This window comes from Perca fluviatilis, chromosome 17 (genome assembly GCF_010015445.1).
Source record: "Perca fluviatilis chromosome 17, GENO_Pfluv_1.0, whole genome shotgun sequence".
NCBI classification, from domain to species: domain Eukaryota; kingdom Metazoa; phylum Chordata; class Actinopteri; order Perciformes; family Percidae; genus Perca; species Perca fluviatilis.
In genome coordinates this window covers 36,256,850-36,283,529 of record NC_053128.1, presented here as the reverse complement: position 1 = coordinate 36,283,529, position 26,680 = coordinate 36,256,850, and the positions used below count along the sequence as shown (strand labels likewise).

Sequence of the window (26,680 nt, the reverse complement as noted above, 5' to 3'; positions counted from 1 at the left end):
ATGCTCAGTAGCTAGGCAAGACTACATGCTCAGTAGCTAGGTAAGGACTACATGATCAGTAGCTATGTTAGGACTACATGCTCAGTAGCTAGGTAAGGACTACATGCTCAGTAGCTAGGTAAGGACTACATGCTCAGTAGCTAGGTAAGGACTACATGCTCAGTAGCTAGGTAAGACTACATGCTCAGTAGCTAAGGTAAGGACTACATGCTCAGTAGCTAGGTAAGGACTACATGCTCAGTAGCTAGGTAAGGACTACATCTCATGCTAAGTAGCTAGTAAGGACTACATGGCGCAGTAGCTAGGTAAGGACTACATGCTCAGTAGCTAGGTAAGACTACATGCTCAGTAGCTAGGTAAGACTACATGCTCAGTAGCTAGGTAAGGACTACATGCTCAGTAGCTAGGTAGGACTACATGCTCAGTAGCTAGGTGGTTAGGACTACATGCTCAGTAGCCAAAAGGACTACATGCTCAGGTAAGACCACATGCTCAGTAGCTAGGTAAGGACTACATGCTCAGTAGCTAGGTAAGGACTACAGCTTAGGGCGCACATGCTCAGTAGCTAGGTAAGGACAGCTTAGTATACAGTGTGCTCAGGACTACATGTACCGTAGTAGGTAAGGACTACATGCTCAGTAGCTAGGTAAGGACTACATGCTCAGTAGCTAGGTAAGGACTACATGCTCAGTAGCTAGGTAAGGACTACATGCTCAGTAGTTAGGTAAGACTACATGCTCAGTAGCTAGGTAAGGACTACATGCTCAGGACTACATGCTCAGTAGCTAGGTAAGACTACATGCTCAGTAGCTAGGTAAGGACTACATGCTCAGGACTACATGCTCAGTAGCTAGGTAAGGACTACATGCTCAGTAGCTAGGTAAGGACTACATGCTCAGTAGCTAGGTAAGGACTACATGCTCAGTAGCTAGGTAAGACTACATGCTCAGTAGCTAGGTAAGACTACATGCTCAGTAACTAGGTAAGGACTACATGCTCAGTAACTAGGTAAGGACTACATGCTCAGTAGCTAGGTCAGACTACATGCTCAGTAGCTAGGGTAAGACTACATGAGCTAGCTAGCTGTTTCTTCAACTTCAGTCAGTACAAGGCAGGATTAGCTGTGAGACTTCTTCTAAATGCGAGGAATACCTGCAGAACAGGGCCATGGAAGTAGTTCTATACAATTTATTTTGGAGATTAGGGTGAATTTGTGTGTGTTGTAGCAGTGTTTTGCCATTGAGGCAGAACTAGCATGCTATGCTAGCGTTTAGCCACCTAAGTCCCGCCACTAGTGCTGTAGAAATGGCGTGCAGATTTTGACCAGCTCACCAGGAGACTGAAGGCAGGACACATTCAGAAACCAGATCTCACTCAGAACACCAGGGATGGTTTTTTCAAAGTCTGTATGTGTGTGGAAGCACCAGAGACGTAAAATAACTCCCCAAATCCCCAGAAAAAGGGATTCTTTTCATAATATGGGCACTTTAAAGTAATTAATTAGTGAGGAATTTGGCTTTTTTGGGGACAAACACTATTAACATTCTTCACCTGATAGTCAATGTCTTACATTTAAAAATCCTTATTTTAGTACCAGACATTCATCAGTTTTTGATAAATTCCCAGTTGGTATTTTTTTTTAACATGACTTCATTCATTCACACGGTTACATCTCTAGTTAACATGTTTTTTTTGTGTGGCATTTTTAGGCCTTTATTTGACAGGACAGCTTAGTTTGGGGGAACGACATGCAGCAAAGGATCGCAGGTCAGAATTGAACCTGCTGCGCGAGGAATGAGCCTCTGTACATGGGGCGCACCCTCTACCAGCTGAGCTACCCAGGCGCCTCTCTAGTAGTTTATTGTAAACTGCTGGCTGCTGTTTGTGTTTGTGGCATCTTTAATATCAGATTTGAGTGAAACTGACTGGATATTATGCATATTTATACATATAGCATATCACATTATTCCATATGGCACATATTAAGGAGTACATCATTAAACATTTCACATCAATTGCCATCTATTAAACATGAATACAGACTGATTTAGAACCATCCAACCTGTGATCCATACCTGTGTCTGGTTAACTCAGGAAGAGGTCCAGAGAAATGGATCTGAAGTTCCTGAAAATAATGAGTCATATGAAGGTAATATAATATATATATATCACATATGCTCTGTGATATATATATATATAATATATATATATATATATATATATATATATATATATATATATTAATTATGTCAAATATATTAATAAAATACATCTAAAAACTGAAAGATGATTCATGGTCACTTTGCTAAATCACAAAAAAACACAGATATTGTCTTTATATGCTTTTTTAAAGATAAAAAATAAGAAAAAAATTCAGTTTTAATTATTGGATTCTGAGTAAAAACATTGACACAATCTAAGAAACTGTTCTTAATTTAAATTCAGCTCTTTTCATTTCAGTGTTCTTACCTGAGTTGTTGGTCTGTGTTGTTGGTCTGTGTTGTTGGTCTGTGTTGTTGGTCTGTGATGCCGAGGAGGCAGAGACCAGTTTATATATCTGCAGAGAGGGAGGAGGACGCTCTGTGGTCACATGGTTTGGAAATTACAGTAAGTAAACTCCCTTTACTTCTTGTTAAACTCACACCCTTTCTATGAATGTAAAATCAACAAGGAAGTTAACTTTTGGCACAATCCAGAAATTTGCATATAGCACCTTTCAACAACAATGTCAATTTTATTTGTATGACACCTTTCATTACAAGTAAACCCAAAGTGCTTTACATTAAAACAACATGAATAGAAAAGAATACAATATACACAAGACAATCAACACATTTATTACTTTAATAATTACAAACAAGCAATTAGAAGCATTCAAATGTAGTGAAAGAGCGACTTCAATTATGGTTTCATCTCACAGTGTTTATTTCATTTTAATTCTGCTTCAGATGGAAATACAGTCAATGTTCTTTACATAATGTTGGCTAGTTTAGTGCAGCATACTGGAATGGAAATTGATTAATTTGAAACAAGGGACAATGCACAAATAAACATTAAACTTGTTAAACAAGAGAATATTTCTTGGCCGGGGTTATAGCAACAATTGCTAATTTCCACTTGTAGTCCCTGGGCTAACATACCATAATATAATAATAATAATAATAATAATAATAATAATTAATAACAATATAAACATACCATGTGAATGTATAATGTATACTACTGTACAGCGAAAAGATTGGACACACTTTCTCATTCAATGTGTTTCCTTTTTTTTTTCATGATTCTATAACACTGATTTCTCACTGAAGGCATCAAAACTATGAATGAACACATATGGAATTATGTACTTAACAAAAAGTGTGGAATAACTGAAAACATGTCTTATATTTTAGATTCTTCAAAGTAGCCACCCTTCTTTTTATTAATAAGGGAAAAACTTCCACTAATGAACCCTGACAAAGCACACCTGTGAAGGTAAAACCATTTCAGGTGACTACCTCATGAAGCTCATTGAGAGAACACCAAGGGTTTGCAGAGTTATCAAAAAAAGCAAAGGGTGGCTACTTGAAGAATCTAAAATATAAGACATGTTTTCAGTTATTTCACTTTTTTGTTAAGTACATAATTCCATATGTGTTCATTCATAGTTTTGATGCCTTCAGTGAGAATCTACAATGTAAATAGTCATGAAAATAAAGAAACACATTGAATGAGAAGGTGTGTCCAAACTTTTGGCCTGTACTGTACAAACTAACCAATATTATGTAACCAGGAAAGATTCTGAAATGTAATTCAGCAGAACACACGTCATGCATCTAAAGAACATGTTGGGCGTTCCTCTGATTGTTTAACTTCACAGGAAGAGACTTAAAGTAAACAATGAACAGGATCAGTTGTTTGCACTCTGAGGTCTGACTGTCATCTTTTATAAAGATGAGCACACATGAAATATAATCTCTCAGTGCTGCACTAAAGAAACACTTTCCTTCAGTGATGATAACCCTGCTGGTCTTTGACTCTCTGTGTAGATCAGGAGTCAGCAACTTAGCTCAACCAATCAACACTAGCAATAAGTGTGCCAGAGTTGTTTTAAATCTGATGTCAAATGACCTTTTTCTTTGACAGCCATTGGCAGAAGCACAGCATGGGTATTTTTATGAAAGATATAGATTTTCAGCGGAGGGAATTACTTATAGGCTATTTGTCGGCTTCTTGAGCCGTGTGTTGCAAATGTGACACATCGGTTTAAATTATGTTTTATACATTTTATTTCCTCCCACGATCTCTTCCCACTGCCAGGGTTGCAACTGAAATAAAAGGCTCAAGCAATGAACGATAATGGAGAGCACCAGTGTAATTATGGTCAGATCTTGGTCCTGACTGATGGGGAAGATATTGATAAGAGTTGTGATTTACACATTTACAGCGTTGGCTATTTTTTGCCAGCTTTCCTTCCTGTTTCAGGAAGCAGCGACTGGATTGTGTTTTGCCTGTAAAACCGTGTCTGTGTTCTTCATATTTATGTAGAATTATAGTTTGCTCTTCTTATGTAAAATATGCGGCTCTGGTAGATGTTTGTGATTGGTCACGCTGGACAAACAAGCTTCCCAAACGAGGCCAAAACAGGAGACAACATCCCTAAAGAGTTTCAGCAGCAGTTAGTCTCTGTGCTTGATTTTGAGGCATCAGTAATGAACAATGTGGTCTGGGTATCAGATCAGGGGGCTAATATTGTTGCTGCTCTCCGCCCATACCGACCCCTGGACTGTCTAGAACATGTTTACTACACTGTCCTCCAGCACGCCCATGATTCATGCAGCGGGCACGGCTCTGCCTTCACCTGTTGCTGCAGGTCCCGCAGTGAAGAAGAAGAGGCTGCTGGTTGACTTTGAGGAACAGGTTATTCAGGTTATTATTAATACGTCATCTGCTGCTCGCTGTACAGACACACACAAGCCATCAGATTTGGTTTTATGAATAAATGGTTTAACAGTGTAAACCAAACGTGTTTTTAGAGTTTAAAGCTAAATCATTTGACTTCTTGTGTGAGCTTGTCTTGCATCCCAACAGTATGTGTTGAAGAGAAACAAGCTGCTGCTCTAATGTCTGTAAGAAGTAACTCAGTTTATCAGATCTTTCTTCATTACAGCAGACGTTAAAGATAGATGAAGTGTAGACCTCCAGGTTAGATTGGTTGTTAGTGTCACTGAGTCATTATTATGAGGAACACATTTCAGTCCTTCTGATGAGTTTAAACTTTGGATGTAAACTCATTAACTACAGATGGGTTTTTGTTTTTCAGGACCACCGTAGACTTGCCTAAGAAACGAGCTTTATGCTGTGTGACGGACAGCGATTGGTTTTTGGTAAGTGGAACTAATGTTTTCACTTAGTCTCATATTTTAAGTCATATTTGCAGCATAATTTGTGTATGTATATGAAAATTGACCTTCATACTAACCTGAGAATCTAATCACTAATCACTGATTAGTGGGAGTATCTGACATGTTTGATCATTCTCTCACTCTTTCTTCTCTCTCTCCCTTTCTTTTTCTTTCTTAAATGAAAGTTATTCCTCGCTGCTGTCACCAAATGCTCTTGGGGAGAATCTAGTCTGGTCTAGACCTACTCTGTCTGTAAAGGGCCCTGAGATAACTTCTCTTAGGATTTGACATACATTTTATTTAATTATGAAATACATCAAAGGTTTTCTGAAACATCAGGTGTTACAGCTGCCACCTCGTGTGTGTAATTAACTGATTGTGTTTATCTGAGATGTAAAGCAGGCTGTGCCAACCCACGCGGCGGATTGTTTGGCTGGGGGAAGTCCCGCCCAGTTCCTGGAGGTCCCTGAGATGGGGACACTGATTGATGCAGCATACCACCTCTGAGCCAATGAAGTCGGCCTCCGGCTTAAATAGCCTGATTGATGGCAGCCCAGGGCAGCTGTCAGACCTCATTGAGAACTGAGAACTGTCGAGATGTATGAGAGTGGGAGGAAGTGGGCCAGGGGTTGAGCTTTGAAAACTGATCTCGCTCTCGCATGTAACAGGTTTGTCTTGTATAGTCAGTTATGTTCCTTTTTTTTCTACAGCATCCATCAAAAAACAAATTCCTAAACTCAACCGTAGCTTTCTTCTCACGATAACACGCCAAGTCGCGATTACATGCGTGTATGTTTATGTCCGCTGTATGCAGCGTAACATACACGCGGATAACTCAAAATGCGTCCAGATAACACGCCACTTGGCTTAAGGAAAGTGCCCGTGTATATTTACGGGAAGTCCTGATGCCATGTTGTGCCTGACGTGCCGTGCATTCAACTCAGTCAACAGAGTCAACTGAAGTGAAAATGTATGAAACAGCGGTAACACTTAACCCTAACCCTAACTCTAACCATAACTTGTCATGACAAAAACGAATGACACTTAAAAAGTGTTATGTCACAAACGTTTATGACTTGTTTATAATGTTTTATGACATGTTCATGACAGTGTCATGTCACTCTTATGTAGAAAACTTCAAGTTAAGTGTAACCAAAACAGCTCCTAAACAGATGTATGCTTCAACATGTCTGTCCTCTTCAGAAGAAGATGGAAGAACTTTAGAAAGAAAAGATCAGTGGTTGGAGGAGACCTTTCAGCATGTTGTCCAGCTGGAGGAGATCACCCTGAATGTTCATTCACTGTCCTCTCACGGCCACTTGGACTTCCTGATTAAGGAGATGGAAGAAAAAGGAGACCCAGAGAAGGAGAGAAAACTGGAAGAGATGAAAAATTAAATGGATAAAGACAAAGGAATTAAAGCAGGTTTGGTAAACTTGCAGCAGCAGTTAAAGAATCAAAGAACTAGATGAACTAGAATCACTGAGAGCAGACAGCTGTGTAGAAAACAAGGTCTACACTGGTGATCAAATGTGTTTTATTATAGTTTTATTTAGTGTAATGTTGATAAGAAAATTAAATGTAATCACCTTTTATATGTTAAATGTGTAATTCCTAGAAACAGCTCCCTCTGTGATGTAATGACTGTTTCTGGTTGTTCTTGTAGTTTCATGTTTAGTCACCAAAATGTACTTTTAGGGAACAGTTTGGGACAACAGCTCTGGATTTAAATGCAGTGAGGACCCCCCCCTGCTGTTTACTGTTGAGTACAGCAGCTCCCTCTATATCACAGCTATATATAGCTAGCTAACAAAAGGAGTCCTTATTTAGTGAGTCTGTGTCAGCTATTTCCTTCACTAAAACTAAAGGATCTCCACCACCAAAGGGTCTTTTTAAATCTTTTGTTGGAGCAAAAATCTACTAGAGCAACTCTTGTGGTGGCAAATTTTTATTTTAACCATTTGTTTAATGATATTAACCATTTGCTTGATTGTTTTATAACGCCACAGGATTTAGCTTCTTCATGTGTAGATTCAAAAGGCTCCAAGTGAAATAGTTGGCAACCGTGAACTATAGCCCAGTAGAGTTATTTAGTTCTACTAGCCTGAACCTTCTCACATTGTTGTCTTTTGCTTAGATAGAAGTGGAGAAGGCCGATGACTGTTTACGACAGTGAGAACTACGTAGGATTCTGTCTCCTGAGATAAATTGTTGTTTAGGCTAATGTTAGGAACAGAGAGCAGAGGGCAAGGTGAGACAATGGTTTGACTTTTCATGATGTCCTCTTTTCAACTATGGCCATTAAAAGATACATTTAGAGGGGTGGCTTAATGAGTGTATATTGAAACATTATTGTAAGGTTTAGCCCCATGGTGGAAGGAGGAGACATGGACTCAGGAGTTCTTCACCTGGGGCCTCATTTATAAAACTGTGCGTAGATTCTATTCTGAAAGATTTCGTGCGCAAAAAAGTCAGAATTTTCGTACGCAAAAACAATATTCTGATTTATAACACCTTGCGGCGCACACCGGTACGCACTCTTCTCGTTATAAATACGGACGCGTTACCTTATGCGGTCCCGGCACGAGCCTCACCCTCCTCCCAAGGTCGTCCCATATTTGTCCTAATAAGGTCCATGTTAATCAATCAATGAATATTCCAGCCTTGAAAGGAGCCCTTGATCACCAATCACGAAACGGGAAAATGGGGAAAAAACACGATTCAGTGATTGTGAGATCGATGTGCTCCTAACAGAGGTAGAACGTCGAAACAAAAATCCTGTTTTGAAAGTCGGAACCTAGTGTGTTGTTACGCAGCTTCATACTTAACAGATTTAGCTCAATTACCAATGATATATACATCATGTATGGTTCATATTTGCCATTTACCCCTGTGAGATCACATTTATGATCATATGATCATTTTCGTTTTTGTGAGAAAGGAAATTCAGTTATTAAAAAGGTAAAAAATAGAAACAAGATTTTGGATCATTATTGGTGCAAAACAGGTGAAAGTGCTTGAAATGTAACAATTTGGTAACTTGTATGATAACTGTTTGGGAATAGCAGGTGCAGAAAGACAACATTCCCACAAACAGACACTTACAATCAGACACGACCACATAAAGACACACACACACACACACACACACACACACACACACACACACACACACACACACACACACACACACACACAGATACACATCAAACAAACAACGCATTTCCGCGAGAGGCGAGAGCAGCGGAGGAAAGCTTTTCCTCCGGCTGCTCTGTGTGGGAGGAGCCCCTGCTCTCCCGCCGCTGGCAGCCCTCGCCGGGCACCGCGACCGGCTCTGGGTCGGTTTAGCAAGAACAGGATTGTTGGGTTCAGGAAAACAAAAACTGGGTTAGGTTCGGAAAACGGGCATACCATCGGAGTTCACTAAAACGCAGTCTATAAAACCTTGGGAGCATTACGCACGATCACACGTGTGGTCAAAAGTTTGCGGAAAACTGGGAACATTTTTACGCATGGAAATTCTTTATAAATCCCGACTATTGCGAGGAATGTTGCGACGAAAAATTTCACCCTGCTTCACGCAACTTTTTCTTGCGTAACAGGTTTTATAAATGAGGCCCCTGGTGCTTCGATTTATTTCTTCCCCATTCACAGGGAAACGGCAGTAAGGGCAAGGGGGAATTATTACAAAAATATATCAAAAATAACAAAAACAACAAGGAACTAAGTACAAACTATTTAAATTATCATACCAAACAAATCTTAAACAATACAAAAGCCTAAATCAGGCCCTGACCATCAGAGATGTTCACAAGTCATTTTTTGGAAGTCCAAGATGAGTCTCAAGTCTTTGAGCTCAAGTTCAAGTCAAGTCTCAAATCTGATCTGTCCCTAACACTGTATTGTTAAATCTTATGAATTCATAACATGTCCTGTAGCTAGCTACCAGACAGTCCAGTATTAACATCAGTTGTAGGAGAATTTTATGGGGTCTACTTAACACATCCCTCTAGCCCTCGGACCTGGTGAAATATTAACTGAGTCTGTCACATCATATGGATACAACTATAAAGATACTATTAGGCTGTTCCCAGCATTAGCACAACACTTAGCGATGGTTAGCTTGTTACCTGTGATGATCTATGCTAAATGTAACGTCTCTATCACATTATCCAGTGACTGATCTATCTGGGTGCGTTTGGAGATGCCTGATGAAGTCCGACGTTGTTGATCAGCATCATTTATCTTGGTGCCACACCTTGCATGTAGCTGTTGGCTTATGGCCACTGTTTACCAAGTTATTGAAAGACTAAACTAATGACAGAAGGCACAACTCCAGGAGGACTTGGTGTCACCATCGGCAATGCATTTTTCATTAGTGTGTGTTATGCCATAAAGCATGCGTTACGTTACACATTATGGCAAAGGGCAGGGGACATGCAGCTCATCATACATTTCCCCAACGTATATGCACCAATAAAAGGAAATAGAAAAACATGAATGAATTTAATTTAAAAACAATAATTGCATGAAAACAGGTTGTTGACGAGTCTCAAAGATCAAGTCTGAAGTCTTTTGGGTCGACTCGCAAGTCAAGTCTGATGTCAGCTGTTTGTGAGACTTAAGTGTGACTCGAGTCCCCATCTCTGCTGAGTATTGGGCTCTAGCACCCGCACCCGCACCCGCACCCGCACCCGCACCCGCACCCCGCACCCGCACCCGCACCAGCAGCCTTTCAGGCCAAACTGTTCTGCCCACCACTAGCCTCTGCCTCCTCCCTTTATACCTGAAGCTCCTCCTACAAGACAAAACTAAGTTAATTGGAAATCAATCAAACCCCATCATGTTACCTCAACATGCCAAAACATTTCTGGCTACATTAATACACCAGATACCAACTATAAACCCAGAAATTAAATGGTACATGCTGAACAAGCTTCTCAAACAGAACACTTTAGACACTCCAGTACCCCCCTCTGTACTGGCTTACACTTGGACCGTTCCAGGTCCTCCCCCCTATAAATTACTCCAGACTCTGCCACTTCCTGTTTGCCTCTTTGACCCAGCTCCCTGCTTGAAGATGAGAACGGGTGAGACATGCTAACATTTGGATGACCTCGTGTGTGTGTTGTATTTATCAAATAATTATTTCTACTCTTTTGACTAGTGCTTAAATACACTGAAAGGAAATAACATGAATTGACAAGCCATGTGTCCATTGATGCTAGCCCACATGCTAATGGTAATGCTAACAGTCCTATGCTAACGCTCATGCTAGGGTTAGCTTAGCATGCTAGGACCAATGCTACCACTGGCTTAGATGAAGGCATGAGCTAACCCCATGACAATTATATTGTGCAATTCTTCGATTATTCTTGTGATGTGAAGAAGTAGGCGATGGAGAGTGAAGACCATACTGGGGGAAACACAGACCCTGCTCCTGATTTAATCAAAAGTCTAAACAAAAGCTTGTTTCAACCGTGCCACTCCTACTAATAATGGTGCTTTCTTTTTGTCCACCGAAGTCGATCGAGTCGTCCCAGTTTGGTAGCCAACGAGTCGTTTTCCGGAGTTACGAACCGGAAGTTGCACAAAGAGCGCCCCCCCCGAGGTCGTATATTTACGAGTCGTCAAGTCGTCTGAACGCAGAGGACCCCGAGTTCACTTTCAAAGATGGCTACGTCGTGCATCACACGTAGTAAACATTGTGGTTTTCTACAATTTTAAGCACTTTTGTCGTTGTTGTAACCAAATGAAGAAGTCGTACACATAGCGCTGTATACTGCTACCTATAGGCATGTCTCTACAGTCTTATTAGGAGTTAAACATAGCGCTGTATACTGCTACCTATAGGCATGTCTCTACAGTCTTATTAGGAGTTAAACATAGCGCTGTATACTGCTACCTATAGGCATGTCTCTACAGTCTTATTAGGAGTTAAACATAGCGCTGTATACTGCTACCTATAGGCATGTCTCTACAGTCTTATTAGGAGTTAAACATAGGCGCGGTGTACTGCTACCTATAGACATGTCTCTACAGTCTTATTAGGAGTTAAACATAGCGCTGTATACTGCTACCTATAGGCATGTCTCTACAGTCTTATTAGGAGTTAAACATATACGCTGTATACTGCTACCTATAGGCATGTCTCTACAGTCTTATTAGGAGTTAAACATAGCGCTGTATACTGCTACCTATAGGCATGTCTCTACGGTCTTATTAGGAGTTAAACATAGCTGCTGTATACTGCTACCTATAGGCATGTCTCTACGGTCTTATTAGGAGTTAAACATAGCTGTATACTGCTACCTATAGGCATGTCTCTACGGTCTTATTAGGAGTTAAACATGCGCTGTATACTGCTACCTATAGGCATGTCTCTACAGTCTTATTAGGAGTTAAACATAGCGCTGTATACTGCTACCTATAGGCATGTCTCTACGGTCTTATTAGGAGTTAAACATAGCGCACGGTATACTGCTACCTATAGGCATGTCTCACGGTCTTATTAGGAGTTAAACATAGCGCTGTATACTGCTACCTATAGGCATGTCACTACAGTCTTATTAGGAGTTAAACATAGCTGCGTATACTGCTACCTATAGGCATGTCTCTACAGTCTTATTAGGAGTTAAACATAGCCTGTATACTGCTACCTATAGGCATGTCTCTACAGTCTTATTAGGAGTTAAACATGGCACTGTATACTGCTACCTATAGGCATGTCTCTACAGTCTTATTAGGAGTTAAACATAGCGCTGTATACTGCTACCTATAGGCATGTCTCTACAGTCTTATTAGGAGTTAAACATAGCCTGTATACTGCTACCTATAGGCATGTCTCTACAGTCTTATTAGGAGTTAAACATAGCGTATGCATCGCTACCTATAGGCATGTCTCTACAGTCTTATTAGGAGTTAAACATAGCGCTGTATACTGCTACCTATAGTCATGTCTCTACAGTCTTATTAGGAGTTAAACATAGGCGCGTATACTGCTACCTATAGGCATGTCTCTACAGTCTTATTAGGAGTTAAACATAGCTGTATACTGCTACCTATAGGCATGTCTCTACAGTCTTATTAGGAGTTAAACATAGCTGTATACTGCTACCTATAGACATGTCTCTACAGTCTTATTAGGAGTTAAACATGCAGCTGTATACTGCTACCTATAGACATGTCTCTACAGTCTTATTAGGAGTTAAACATAGCGCGGTATACTGCTACCTATAGGCATGTCTCTACAGTCTTATTAGGAGTTAAACATAAGCCTGATATGCACTACCTATAGACATGTCTCTACAGTCTTATTAGGAGTTAAACATAGCCTGTATACTGCTACCTATAGGCATGTCTCTACAGTCTTATTAGGAGTTAAACATAGCGCTGTATACTGCTACCTATAGACATGTCTCTACAGTCTTATTAGGAGTTAAACATAGCTGTAGTACTGCTACCTATAGGCATGTCTCTACAGTCTTATTAGGAGTTAAACATAGCGCTGTATACTGCTACCTATAGGCATGTCTCTACAGTCTTATTAGGAGTTAAACATAGAGGCTGTATACTGCTACCTATAGGCATGTCTCTACAGTCTTATTAGGAGTTAAACATAGCTGTATACTGCTACCTATAGACATGTCTCTACAGTCTTATTAGGAGTTAAACATAGCGCGATACTGCTACCTATAGACATGTCTCTACAGTCTTATTAGGAGTTAAACATAGCTGTATACTGCTACCTATAGGCATGTCTCTACAGTCTTATTAGGAGTTAAACATAGCGCGTATACCGTACCTATAGACATGTCTCTACAGTCTTATTAGGAGTTAAACATGGCTGTATACTGCTACCTATAGGCATGTCTCTACAGTCTTATTAGGAGTTAAACATAGAGCTGTATACTGCTACCTATAGACATGTCTCTACAGTCTTATTAGGAGTTAAACATAGCGCTGTATACTGCTACCTATAGGCATGTCTCTACAGTCTTATTAGGAGTTAAACATAGCGCTGTATACTGCTACCTATAGGCATGTCTCTACAGTCTTATTAGGAGTTAAACATAGCCTGTATACTGCTACCTATAGACATGTCACTACAGTCTTATTAGGAGTTAAACATAGCGCTGTATACTGCTACCTATAGGCATGTCTCTACAGTCTTATTAGGAGTTAAACATAGCGCTGTATACTGCTACCTATAGACATGTCACTACAGTCTTATTAGGAGTTAAACATAGCGTGTATACTGCTACCTATAGGCATGTCTCTACGGTCTTATTAGGAGTTAAATACCGCCTGATTAGTTATTTTGGAGCTTGTGCAGCTGTAATGGTAGAGACGCCGGGTTATGACAACAATGGCTTTAAGCCGAATCTTGAGCAGAAAGCAGAGCAAGCAGAACGTACGACGTTAACGTTAATCAAAACGTAATTTTCATGTATCAAACTGTGAAATATATTTGTGTAATATGTCAATAACTGGGTGAATAGATTCCTAAATGTTACTAAAAATGTTACAAAAATCCATCTTTTCTCCGACTCGTAGTATTGTGTGACAAAAAGAACGCAACAACCCCGCGGTTATTCGTTTTTCGACACGGATGTGACGTCACACTCGAGCTACTAGTCGCGATTACAAGACAAAAAGAACGCACCATTAAAACGTGTATTACATCAGTAGTTTTCTGACCTGTGTGACCATGAGGTTAATAAACTGCATTCTACGTGGTAATAAAAAGTTTTTTTTAAATGTAGAAATCCTAAATTTAACATAATGAACTCTGAAGGGAAATGATGATTTCATTTAAAAAAGAAATGGAGTCAAAATGTTGATCACACTTTATTTATTTAATCCGACAGACATTTCAGATCATTTTACAGTCGTCACAGGAAACACTGGTCTGTGATTGGCTGGTCTCAAGGTATTTAAAAACTGAAGATAACCATAGCAACAGCAGTGATGCTCTAACGTCAGCAGTTAACTGAGCGGTGAAACTAACCGGACCGTAACATGCCGACAGAAACACTCTGAAACATGGAGGATCAGAACTGTTCTTCTTCATCACTCAATCAATATTTATCACTCTATCAATATTCATCACACAATCAATATTTATCAAACTACTCAAACAACTATCCCAATGCTGTTACATAAAACCCAAATATCCACCCAGAGTCACTCAGATCAAAGTTAAACTATTCCCCCACCTTCCTCATCCTGATACCTCCTAACATCAGTTTCTTCAATAGATTTCTGTTTGGTGTGAAGTCCACATTAACTAAAATATTGTAGCAGAAAATGAAATTTCACTTCTCGTGGCCAATCAGTGAAAAGCACTGTTTATTATTATCAATATTATTATTATTACTGTGTTGTATCTTTGTGCCGAATTGTCTTTAAACACTTTGCTCCGCAATAGCGAAGATGCTAACAGCTAAATCTAGCTAACGTTTGTGATGTTAGACATCAAACAGAAACAGATATGTATTGTTACATAAACTAGGTCAAAGGGTTATGATTAGCTGATAATATACGACATTAACCTACAGCTAAAGACACGTCAGCTACAACATGGGAAATATAAGGTGACTATATTATTGTTGGGCAGATTAATTTTTAACGTTATAACAAAGGGAGCGTGTCTATGTTCCCACATTTCTCATAAATTTGTATCAGATTTTATCCCCCTTTCTCCCAGTTTGGTAGCCAATTACACCCGAGCTATTATCCAGTAGCAATGGACTACAGATGGACTGTAACCCTAACCCTAACATAAAGCCTAATTTTAAGAAAAATCTTGTGGGAACATAGGGCTGACCCCATAACAAACCTAATGATAGCTACACTGGCTAACTGTTGTAAATGAGGAGCTGTAAATCAGAAGGTGATCTAAGGGGTCTGCTGCCAGCAGGACAGTAACGTGTCTCAGCTCCTGGAAAACAGACGCCAGAGAATTAATCACAATTATTAAAGATTTCTTAAGAGTGGAATCTATCCCGGAGAAACAAAACAGCCGCTCGCTCCTCATCTTCCCGTTTACCAAAACCACGCGCCATGACAACCGCTATAATACGGAGGACTTTACACCAACTGAGGGCGAGCTGTAAGATTGAAGTTGTAACTTTTTACTACGTTAGACCTATTTCAGCTAGAGCAACCCTTAACATGTTAAACTCGTAAACTTCAACTTGAGTTAGAAACATTTAAACTACTTATTACGTCCATCAACATTGACTTGAATTTGTAGCAATTATAATTTTTAGAAGCTATTTATATTTCTGTCTGCCCTCTTTTGTGTTTAACTATGGATTCAGAAATATATACTGTATGTCAAATTATCATGATTTAAAAATGATAAACCAATTCACACACAGACTCAACTACCGAAGAGAAAACAGGGCTTAAACAATGTAGATGGCAAGGAGAGGCGTATTTATCCTATCGATCATTAATTAGTCATTTTTAGTGTTAGGGTCAGTGTCGAAACGGCGACGCTTAAGGGGTTTTTATGGTTGTGCGGAGGCTCTACGCAGAGCTTTCACCATAGCCTACGTAAGTGGCCTGATGTTTATACTTGTGCGCTGGTGGGTGCGTGTGTGTGTGTGTGTGTGTGTGTGTGTGTGTGTGTGTGTGTGTGTGTGTGTGTGTGTGTGTGTGAGAGAGGGGAGTGTGTTTTAGAGCGAGGAGGAAGTGAGAGAGTGATGGTGATTATCTCCGGAGCGAGTAGTGACTCTAGAGTCCCACTGAGAGAACCAAAGTGTCTCCTCCTGTTGTTTCTGACCACGGTGGGAGATCTAGACCAGGAGAAGTTAACCCTCTCATGATCTCATGTTGTTGATGGAGAAGGAGAACCAGGACATGATTCGGGAGAAATGCAACGCTACCACGCCACGGCCGAGAGTCGTGCGTCGCTGAGAGACGTATTACATTCTACGTTACGTAGCCTGACGTTGATTTTACGCACGACTATAAAAACCCTTTAGGGTCAAAGGTATGTGAAGTGCTAGAGGACGAGTGGTGACTCCTTGAGTCAGCGGTAGTGGTTGGACTAAACGTACGTCAATTTATAATAATTTGAAAGTGAAAAACCGAAGCACACTAAGACCCAAACACCAGAAAATAACCAGGGGCCTGTTGCACAAAAGTAGAATAAAGAAATCCAGGATAAATGAAAAACCGCAGCTTGACTTAGTGTGATCCACTCATCACGGCTTAATCGGTTGCACGTTTGCCGAGCCAGGATCAGTAGGTGAAGCTATGTCAGCCAGGAGGAGATAGCTGGGATAAGTGCACGTTCACGGATTTCTTAAATAGACCACGGTATCGATCACAGATTAACTGATGCAGAAATGGAGAAGACGTGTGCAGCATATGTTTCACCCGCTGAGCAGCCGCTTCTAATGGAAATTTACGAGGAGGTGAAACATATAATATATTATATATACTATATAATATGCAAAAAGGGAAATACGGCTGTTATCAGACGGAAAAAAAGCCCGACAGACAATAGCGGACCGACTGAATACGTATGGATTTAAAAAAAAATCTACTCAGTCACTCCACGTTTTAATTGCTTTAATATGCTTGTTTTATGTGTTGGTTTTATTGCTGTATCTGTTTTTATGCGCTAAATGTGCTGGTTTTAGTGTAAAGTGTCTTTGAGTAGCCTGTAAAGCACTAATAAAAAAACAATAATTCTTGTTCCTGGGAAATTTATAAGGACTAGGCTTAATTTCAAAGCTTATTCATAATGCGAGAATATGTTTTACAACCATATGCACAGATCTTCATAAGTTATGTCTAATTCTAAATATCTTTCTACAATTAATGTTCATACAGAACAAGCATGACTGGACAAAAACTAGAAAAAGAAGTGACTTCAATACACACTGTAAGCATATCTGTAAAACGATGTAGCAGCTGTTATTATTCATGTTTTTTTTCTCACTCCCAAGCTCCAAGATGACGAGTGACAGCACCAAAATAAAATGATTAAGAAGGACATTTTATCAGGTGCCATTGTCGTCGTTATTGATGCTAAAAGTCTCTTTTAGAGTCCGCTGCACGGTGTGGGAGGATCCCCCTGCCTCCCCCCGCCTCCCCGCGTTGCATGGGCGGGGGCACATTTCACGGGGACAGCAGCGGAGGAAAAGCCCATTTCCTCCGTATCGTCCCACTTTTTACCATTACCATCTCAACAACCGCAGTAGTAGGATTTAAATCAAACTGGTGACAGCAATAGTGACAAGTAATGCATGTTAATAAAATGAAGCAGAACACATTCAGAAGACAACGGAATAACTGTTAAACACGTTTATTTCGGATCAGAGCAGCAGCTGATTTAACACATCAGACTCCAGGATTAATCTTAGCCTGGCTGTTAGCCTGCTCTGGACCAGGCTAGCTGCAAAGAATAAATCGCCATGGTTACTTGGCTGGGCTTAATTCAACCTGCTTTTGTGCAACCAAGTCAAAGCTAAATTCATCCAGGATAACCTGAGTATCCCGGCTTAATCCCTGATCCTGGTTTTGTGCAATACCCCTCAGGACTTGTAGACGGCAAGGAGAGGCGTATTTATCCTATCGGTCATTAATCAGAGCCATCGACACAGGCAGAGCCAGGGTTAGAGGACAAGCGGCGACGCTTTGAGCCAGTTAGACTTGGGCAATTCTTAGTTCCACCAATAAGACCTTTAAATAGTTCACTTGCCTCTTTATGTATAAAGCACAGTGCCCCCCCCGGCCTTTCATATTGGGTGACTGCTCTGTTTACATCAGCGATACAGATCAAATTATTATTATTATCTTTACCTACACACCACTTGGAATGATCATTACAAGGCTCCCACTCAACCTCCCCGTTACCCAGATCAGCTTTTACAGATTTAATATTCATCACTTGACGTTTATTTTGTTCGCAGTAGGAACCTTCACGGTAACACTGTTGGCCCCAGGTCTGGACCCTCACATCAGTGTTGTATTTCTCTGCAATAGTGAGGTAAAGATCTCCAACTGCAAGAACAACAACATACGAGTCATGTTACAGAATCGGTTTACATCCTGACAGTTCAATGCTGACTGATGTTACACTAAATACTGTAGGACACTGCACAACACACTCAATCAAACTAAACACACATCCCCCCCAAACTTTACCCCTGAAGGAGTCCCTGAACCCAGAGCTGCTCCAGGGGTCTTAAAAGTATTAAAGCTAGTCTTATGTTTTATATTCTAAGGCAGTAAAGGTCTAAATATGTTCACGAAGTATTTCCTTTTTTTAAATATTTTAAATGACTTTCCTTTTGTAGGACTAAATTAATGCTGTAACGTCATTATAAATGCTCTGTGTGTGTGTGTGACTACTCCGTGTGACTCGACTGTAATACGACAGGACAGGTGCTGTTTACGTGTTTTTCTTTACTCTCTTGACCGTGGAGTGTGCGCTGTGTGCGCGACACATGGATATATAATAATAACACTGGGCTAAATGGTGTTTTAGCATAAATCCATAGACATGGGGAGAAAATTCTGGCCCTTAATCAATCAGTTGTCAGGATAGAAAACTAAACGTCTCGCACGTGCTTATGCTTAGGGGGGAGGAGGAAGATTAACAACAGGAGCTCCTCAGTCTTCTACATCGTTTATGTCACACTTTTCCCTCAACATTCAGCAATGTGACAATAAGCTAATTCATTAATCTGTTCCACTTGGAGTCAAAAGTTTATCTTTCCATTGAGTTTACACTCTGCACATTGGTGTTGGGTTTAAGAAAATAATACTTGACGATTATTTAATACTTGGAAACTGTAAATGTGTGAGTATTTAAGCTCTGATCAATGAAATATATGATAAATGCTGAACACACTTTCAGTGACGGAGAACAGCATTTACTTACCAAATCTGTTTTGGTCTATAAGTGTGTCGCCTCTATCGTTAAGTCCTGAAAACAACCAAACAGGAGAATAGTCAGAGTGTAATCTTCTTCACATGTGAGCCAGGTTTTCCTGACATTCACAGACAGTTATTTAGACTAAAAACCTTTCTAATGTTATATTAGAAAGATAGGAGTCTCTGACTCTTTAATGAGAACATGTGGGAGGTTGTCCTTTCTGAAGACTATTGAAGCATGAAGTCAGTGATCTTCAGCAGCTACACACATTTAAATGTAACCAGTTCTAACCAGTCCCAGACTGGAATCACTCATTAAGATAAACAGACTGATGTTAAATTACAGTACAAGCTGCTCTCATTTCCACAGTCAAAATGTCTCTTTTCTTTGTAACTTTGTTTTTACTAAGTTAGGTCATCTAATTCAAACCATCATGCAGATATCTCACCTTTATACTGTTCTTTAGCAATGCTACGAAAGTCTGTTCCTCCTGCTGATTTCAGCTCCTGGATTTTCTCTCCTGTTGGGTTTTCCTTGTCTTTAGCCTTTATAAGCTCAGGATGGAAGCCAGCTGGAATTTGACTTCCAAACGGGAAAGCTCTGATGTTCAGCAGGTGTTGACCTTTAAACAGTACAACAAGACAACATTAACATCATTTTCAAATCAACCACTGAGACTATAAATATGAAGATTTAACTGAGAACATTACCTATCTTTTTGAACTCCTCGTACTTGAATGTTACACAGATAAACGTCTGAGCATTCTTTGCTCCGCTGGGTGGCCAGAAATTTTGATCTCTTTTGAAAGGGAACTTTGGTACGCTGTGTGAGAGCCAGACTCCTGTCTTGTCTCCTGTGGTTTTATCCATCATCACAACTCCTGAAACATCAACAGATAGACAGAGAACTATTGGCTGATGATTGTTTATAATCATAATATGTGATTTCCTGAATGTTTTAATACTTTAACAGATAAAACACTGAGCTCTGTTGCTGCTCTGATGTTACTCTTAGAGTTTTTTTTATCAGAATGAGTCACTCTGCTTTTGCGTCACTATGATCTGATATAAACAGATTCTCATTCAAATGACTCAAAGACAGAAGCTAAAGAAATTTAATTCAATTTTATTTATAGTATGAAATCATAACAATAGTTATCTCAAGACACTTTACAGATAGAGTAGGTCTAGACCACACTCTATAATTTACAAAGACCCAACACTTCCTGTAAAAAGGAAGTGAACAAATAGGAGCCAGAGATCACAGAGATGTGATGTCATTACATAAGAAGTATGACATCACCCTGAGCAGCCTCTGTCCTCTGTGATGAAAACCTGATGGAGGTTCAGAGAGATGTTTCCTGTGAGAGAGATGCTTTCTCTACTCACCTTTACTGTGACCAAACGTAGAGCCAACAGAAGGCGTTACACCCTTTTCATCTGGAGGAGGTTGGTCGCTGTAGGTGATGAATCCAAAGTCTTTGGGCTATAAATGACGCAGAATAAAGAGAAGAAACATTATGTTTTAATTATTGGGATGTTTAAAGACGGGAACAGAAAGGTACAACATCTATCGCTGCCAATCAAATACAACAATACAATACGCTTTCTGGACACATTCTTGTTAAGACATGTTGAGGTCTGGAAGGTTAAACTGTAGCAGAGAGCTGCAACAGATCACACAACTCACGGTACGGATCGGATCTATATTTGGATCAGCACAAAACAAGGGGGAACAATTTAATAACAATAACTATTAACAATATAACTTCTTTTACTAGTAAATTGCTTTTAAGCAACAAAATCAGATGAGAAAAGGGTATTTTCCAATAACTTTGAATGCACCATGAGATTTACCAGTTTCAAGTGAACGCACCATTTAGTCATGCCTGTTTTGTTTTACCAACGACAGCTGCAGACGGTTGTACGTCCTGGTGTTAGAATCCTCTCCGGTGAAATACAGTCTCACTTTACACCGTTTAGCTGTCAGCATTTAACTGTGTTTAATCCAGCTGCTAGCTAATGCTAGGCTAACGTTACCTGCTGCCAAGTGTAATGTTGGTGTTAACCAGCGTGACATGCAGCGAGCATCAGAGAGCAGAGCAGGTATTTAAAGTGATGGTTCGGAGTAATTTACCCTAGGGTCCTTTGCACCATGACCTCGAGCCAAACACCCCCCCAGAAGCTTTTTTCACCTGGGTCTAACATTGGGAGAGTTAGCGTAGAGTAGCGTTAGCCGCTGGGTAGCTTAGCGCAGGGGCTAATGGACCCACGTTTGTATCTCGTAAATGACCCCACTAATAATGCCCGAAATGATACCAAAGGTCTAAACTAGTATATATAGGTTATGTACTCATAAAACGATGGATTGGAAGATTGTAAGTACACCAGAAGTTTATGAACACTTGCCTGCTCTCTTCAGCTCTCTGTTGCTGTTGCTGCTACCTGCAGTTAGACGAGTGCTTAGGGCCGTCTATAAATTACTACACCGAAAAGAGATACAACAAAAATATGTATTAATTTAATGATTAAATAAGGTAATGTCTCCAAACTTACCTCAATTATTACTGGTCTCCTGCTAGTTATACTACAGCACTTACTTAAAAAAAAAAGTTAAATTAAAAAATATTTTTGTTTATCTTTTTTCGGTGTTGTAATTTGTAGACGTCCCTAAGCACTCGTCTAACTGCAGCAACAACAACAGCAGAGAGCAGAAGCCAGCAGGCAAGTGTTATTTACATAAACTTCTGGTGTACTTACAAACTTTCCAATCCATCGTTTTATGAGAGCATAACCTATATATACTAGTGTAGACCTTTGGTATCATTTCGGGCATTATTAGTGGGGTCATTTAAGAGATACAAACGTGGGTCCATTAGCCCCTGCGCTAAGCTATTCAGCGGCTAACGCTACTCTAGCTAACTCTCCCAATGTTAGACCCAGGTGAAAAAAGCTTCTGGGGGGTTGTTTGGCTCAAGGTCATGGTGCAAAGGACCCTAGGGTGAATTACTCCGAACCATCACTTTAAGTGTCCAAGAAATTTGGCTGCGAAATCTGCATTGCTATACAGTCCGGTATATACCGGTGGATAGGCCCCAGGGCCGTAGTAGCACCTGATTTTAACCATTCAGGTGAACAGAAAGTTGCGTTACCTGTATATTTTCACAGCAACCCTCCCCAGAGATTTCTCAGCCTACTTTGAATAACAGCGATAGTAAAAATAGATTTCCCACTTCTTATGGTTAAACTTTTTAATTGATCTGTGTTTCTCATGCGTTCTGAACTGTGAGAGTTGATCTGTACGGACCACAGATCATCTATGGTCTGTTAACCACTACTGTAGCAGCCTGGGGGCGTTTTCAGGGGATCTGATAAAGGTTAACATAGTAACATGGTAGTTACAGCCGTGCATAATGGCAACTCAGTGAGGCAGTGGCTTGCTGAGCATTCATTCTCACACACACGCACACACACACACACACACACACACACACACACACACTTGCACACTGCATTTTACGTCACTCACCAGACAGTCCTACAATAACGCAGGTATTTCCATTTATTTTGAATTCCTGCAGCTAAAAGTAGAGACTGATTCAACTTTTGGAGAAAAGCAACCCAACGACACCTTGTGGAGGACAATATGTAACGCTATCTGACTCGTCTGTCCGTATCACGGTGTGCGAGTCCCATAACGTAACAGGAAACAGGAAACAGGAAACAGCACTGCCTCTATCACTGCTACTAAGTTTTAAACACTATGAAGGTAAAAATTAAACCCTAGCACTGAACCTCTCAGGAGTGTAACAACAGGTGACTGTCATCTCTCGCTTGTCTCTTTCTTTTTTTTGTGAAATGAAGCTGCCTTCAAGTGCAGTCGGAAAAGGTTGCCACTGTCACTGAAGTTTGAAGCTCAGAAAATGGTATTCGGTACAGCCCTATTATAATTAATACAGACCATAATATCTATCCATCAGTTTGAGTCATGATTTCATTTTTATTGAAATAGAAACAGAGCTGCTGTTTAAACATGATTCTCACCAATGCTGTTTTTAGTTTAAAAATGGGCTTCAGGGTGTTTGCCAGGACACCTTTAGGATCGTCGATGTGCTTATTGTGATCTTTAGAGGTCTTCTTCCCGGCTGGATCAATGTAAATATATTCCAAACCCTCAGTGTTGATCTCTTGCAGTCCGGGTGCCTTGTAGATGATGTACCTGATGATGAGTAGAGAAGAGAAACCTCAATGTGCAGAGAGGACAGAGACTCATGAGCAGGAAACAATAAACCGGTAGCGTTGGTGCAGATAAATCTACAGCAGCAGCGTTTGAAGGCTTTAGTGACGTGAGGACACCTTGTCCTCTGCTACACAGACTGTCAAACCTCTAAAGGCCCATTCTTAATTGGTGATATTGGACGATATAAATGAAAATGACTTAACCCTCCCGTTGTCCTCGGGTCAAATTTGACCCATTTTCAAACAGTCTCTATATCAAAAATTTGGGTTTCTTTAAACAAATTGTCCAAAATAAATTACGTGGATGGTTCCATATAACGTTCTTTAGTGTAAAAAAATGATCAGTTGAATACTTTCAATTAATTTGGGTATTTTATTAGATTTTATAGCATTTGAAAAAAGTGACAAAAAAAACAAAGAAAAGCTTAAAAAAAAAATTGACAGAGACATCAGAAAAAGTGACAAATACTTGATAAAAAAAACAACAAAACCGTGTAAAAAAATAAAATAAATAAATAAAAATAAAATCGACCAAAGCATTGGAAAAAGTGACAAAAAACTTGGGAAAAAAAGCTTCAAAACATCAAAAAAAGTCACAAAAGTGTTGAAAAAGACGACCAAAACATTAGAGAAAAGAAAGGTTTTCATTTTGACCCAGAATGACAAAAAGCTGCGTGGTCAATGGGAAGACAGCACAAGGGTTAAATATTGTCTCACCAGTCCACTGGTTCATCCTTGTCATTTCTGCATTTCACATCTTGTCCGTCAGCGCTCCAGCAGAGCAGACTGACCATCAGGAGAATCCTCCACATAACTCCCTAAAACACACAATTACAGCAACAGTTACACCTCCACATTCACTGGGCTTCAAGTTCACATCATCCTGTTTTTATTATCGCTATTACAAAAGGTTTTAAAGCGCCCATATTATGCTCATTTTCAGGTTCAAAATTGTATTTTGAGGTTGTACCAGAATAGGTTTACATGGTTTAATTATCAATAAACACCATATTTTTGTTGTACTGCACATTGCTGAAGCTTCTTCTTTTCACCCTGTGTTCAGGTCTTTGTTTTAGTTACAGAGGGAGACATCTCAACTTCTGTAACATCTTTTTGGAAGTCGCATTACGATCAGTAGCTAGGTAAGACTACATGATCAGTAGCTAGGTAAGACTACATGCTCAGTAGCTAAGTAAGACTACATGCTCAGTAGCTAGGTAAGACTACATGCTCAGCAGCTAGGTAAGGACTACATGCACAGTAGCTAGGTAAGGATTACATGCTCAGTAGCTAGGTGAAGACTACATGCTCAGCAACTTGGTAAGACTACATGCTCAGCAACTAGGTAAGGACTACATGCTCAGTAGCTAGGTAAGGACTACATGCTCAGTAGCTAGGTAAGACTACATGCTCAGTAACTAGGTAAGGACTACATGCTCAGTAGCTAGGTAAGACTACATGCTCAGTAGCTAAGTAAGACTACATGCTCAGTAGCTAGGTAAGACTACATGCTCAGTAGCTAGGTAAGACTACATGCTCAGTAGCTAAGTAAGACTACATGCTCAGTAGCTAAGTAAGACTACATGCTCAGTAGCTAGGTAAGACTACATGCTCAGTAGCTAGGTAAGACTACATGCTCAGTAGCTAGGTAAGGACTACATGCTCAGTAGCTAGGTAAGACTACATGCTCAGTAGCTAGGTAAGACTACATGCTCAGTAGCTAGGTAAGACTACATGCTCAGTAGCTAGGTAAGGACTACATGCTCAGTAGCTAGGTAAGACTACATGCTCAGTAACTAGGTAAGACTACATGCTCAGTAGCTAGGTAAGACTACATGCTCAGTAACTAGGTAAGGACTACATGCTCAGTAGCTAGGTAAGACTACATGCTCAGTAGCTAGGTAAGACTACATGCTCAGTAGCTAGGTAAGACTACATGCTCAGTAGCTAGGTAAGACTACATGCTCAGTAGCTAGGTAAGACTACATGCTCAGTAGCTAGGTAAGGACTACATGCTCAGTAGCTAGGTAAGACTACATGCTCAGTAGCTAGGTAAGACTACATGCTCAGTAGCTAGGTAAGACTACATGCTCAGTAGCTAGGTAAGACTACATGCTCAGTAGCTAGGTAAGACTACATGCTCAGTAACTAGGTAAGACTACATGCTCAGTAGCTAGGTAAGGACTACATGCTCAGTAACTAGGTAAGACTACATGCTCAGTAGCTAGGTAAGGACTACATGCTCAGTAACTAGGTAAGACTACATGCTCAGTAGCTAGGTAAGACTACATGCTCAGTAGCTAGGTAAGGACTACATGCTCAGTAACTAGGTAAGGACTACATGCTCAGTAACTAGGTAAGACTACATGCTCAGTAGCTAGGTAAGGACTACATGCTCAGTAGCTAGGTAAGGACTACATGCTCAGTAACTAGGTAAGGACTACATGCTCAGTAACTAGGTAAGGACTACATGCTCAGTAGCTAGGTAAGGACTACATGCTCAGTAGCTAGGTAAGACTACATGCTCAGTAGCTAGGTAAGGACTACATGCTCAGTAGCTAGGTAAGACTACATGCTCAGTAGCTAGGTAAGGACTACATGCTCAGTAGCTAGGTAAGGACTACATGCTCAGTAGCTAGGTCAGACTACATGCTCAGTAGCTAGGTAAGACTACATGAGCTAGCTAGCTGTTTCTCTAACTTCAGTCAGTACAAGGCAGGATTTGCTGGGAGACTTCTTCTAAACGTGGAATACCTGCAGAACAGGGCCATGGAAGTAGTTCTATACAATTTATTTTGGAGATTAGGGTGAATTTGTGTGTGTTGTAGCAGTGTTTTCCCATTGAGAACGAGCTAGCATGCTAACAGTTAGCCCCCTAGGCGTCTCGGCTAGTGCCGTAGAAAGCCGTGCAGATTTTGACCAGCTCACCAGCAGACTGAAGGCAGGACACATTCAGAAACCAGATCTCACTCAGAACACCAGGGATGGATTTTTTCAAAGTCTGTATGTGTGTGGAAGCACCAGAGACACAAAATAACTCCCCAAATCCCAGAAAAAGTGATTCTTTTCATAATATGGGCACTTTAAAGTAATTAATTAGTGAGGAATTTGGCTTTTAGGGGACAAACACTATAAACATTCTTCACCTGATAGT

The 26,680-nt window shown here is 40.2% G+C and overlaps 1 protein-coding gene, 1 long non-coding RNA gene and 1 pseudogene across 5 annotated transcripts in view; 1 reads left to right on the top strand and 2 right to left on the bottom strand.

Moving 5' to 3' along the window:
- Positions 1–24,507, bottom strand: part of LOC120545320 — a 36,202-nt pseudogene extending 11,695 nt beyond the window's left edge.
- On the top strand, positions 2,476–7,348 carry LOC120545345. 2 transcript variants are annotated; one of them, XR_005636670.1, is made up of 3 exons: positions 2,476–2,607; positions 5,306–5,369; positions 5,779–7,348. It is a non-coding gene; the product is annotated as an uncharacterized LOC120545345 (long non-coding RNA). The 2 variants fall into 2 exon arrangements; XR_005636669.1 differs by having other exon boundaries at positions 5,573–7,348.
- LOC120545287 (deoxyribonuclease-2-beta-like) overlaps positions 17,855–26,680 on the bottom strand; it is a 41,882-nt gene continuing 33,056 nt past the window's right edge. For 2 of the 3 annotated variants that reach the window (XM_039779493.1, XM_039779492.1), the window contains 7 exons: positions 24,244–24,344; positions 23,332–23,506; positions 20,677–20,773; positions 19,998–20,168; positions 19,736–19,909; positions 19,294–19,338; positions 17,855–18,410 (listed from right to left, as the gene is read on the bottom strand). In XM_039779493.1, coding sequence (XP_039635427.1) covers positions 17,989–18,410; positions 19,294–19,338; positions 19,736–19,909; positions 19,998–20,168; positions 20,677–20,773; positions 23,332–23,506; positions 24,244–24,338 — 1,179 coding nt within the window. In that variant the 5' untranslated portion in view covers positions 24,339–24,344 and the 3' untranslated portion in view covers positions 17,855–17,988. Of the gene's footprint in view, positions 18,411–19,293; positions 19,339–19,735; positions 19,910–19,997; positions 20,169–20,676; positions 20,774–23,331; positions 23,507–24,243; positions 24,345–26,454; positions 26,474–26,680 lie in introns of those variants that run through there. The other variant, XM_039779494.1, reaches the window with a different exon arrangement.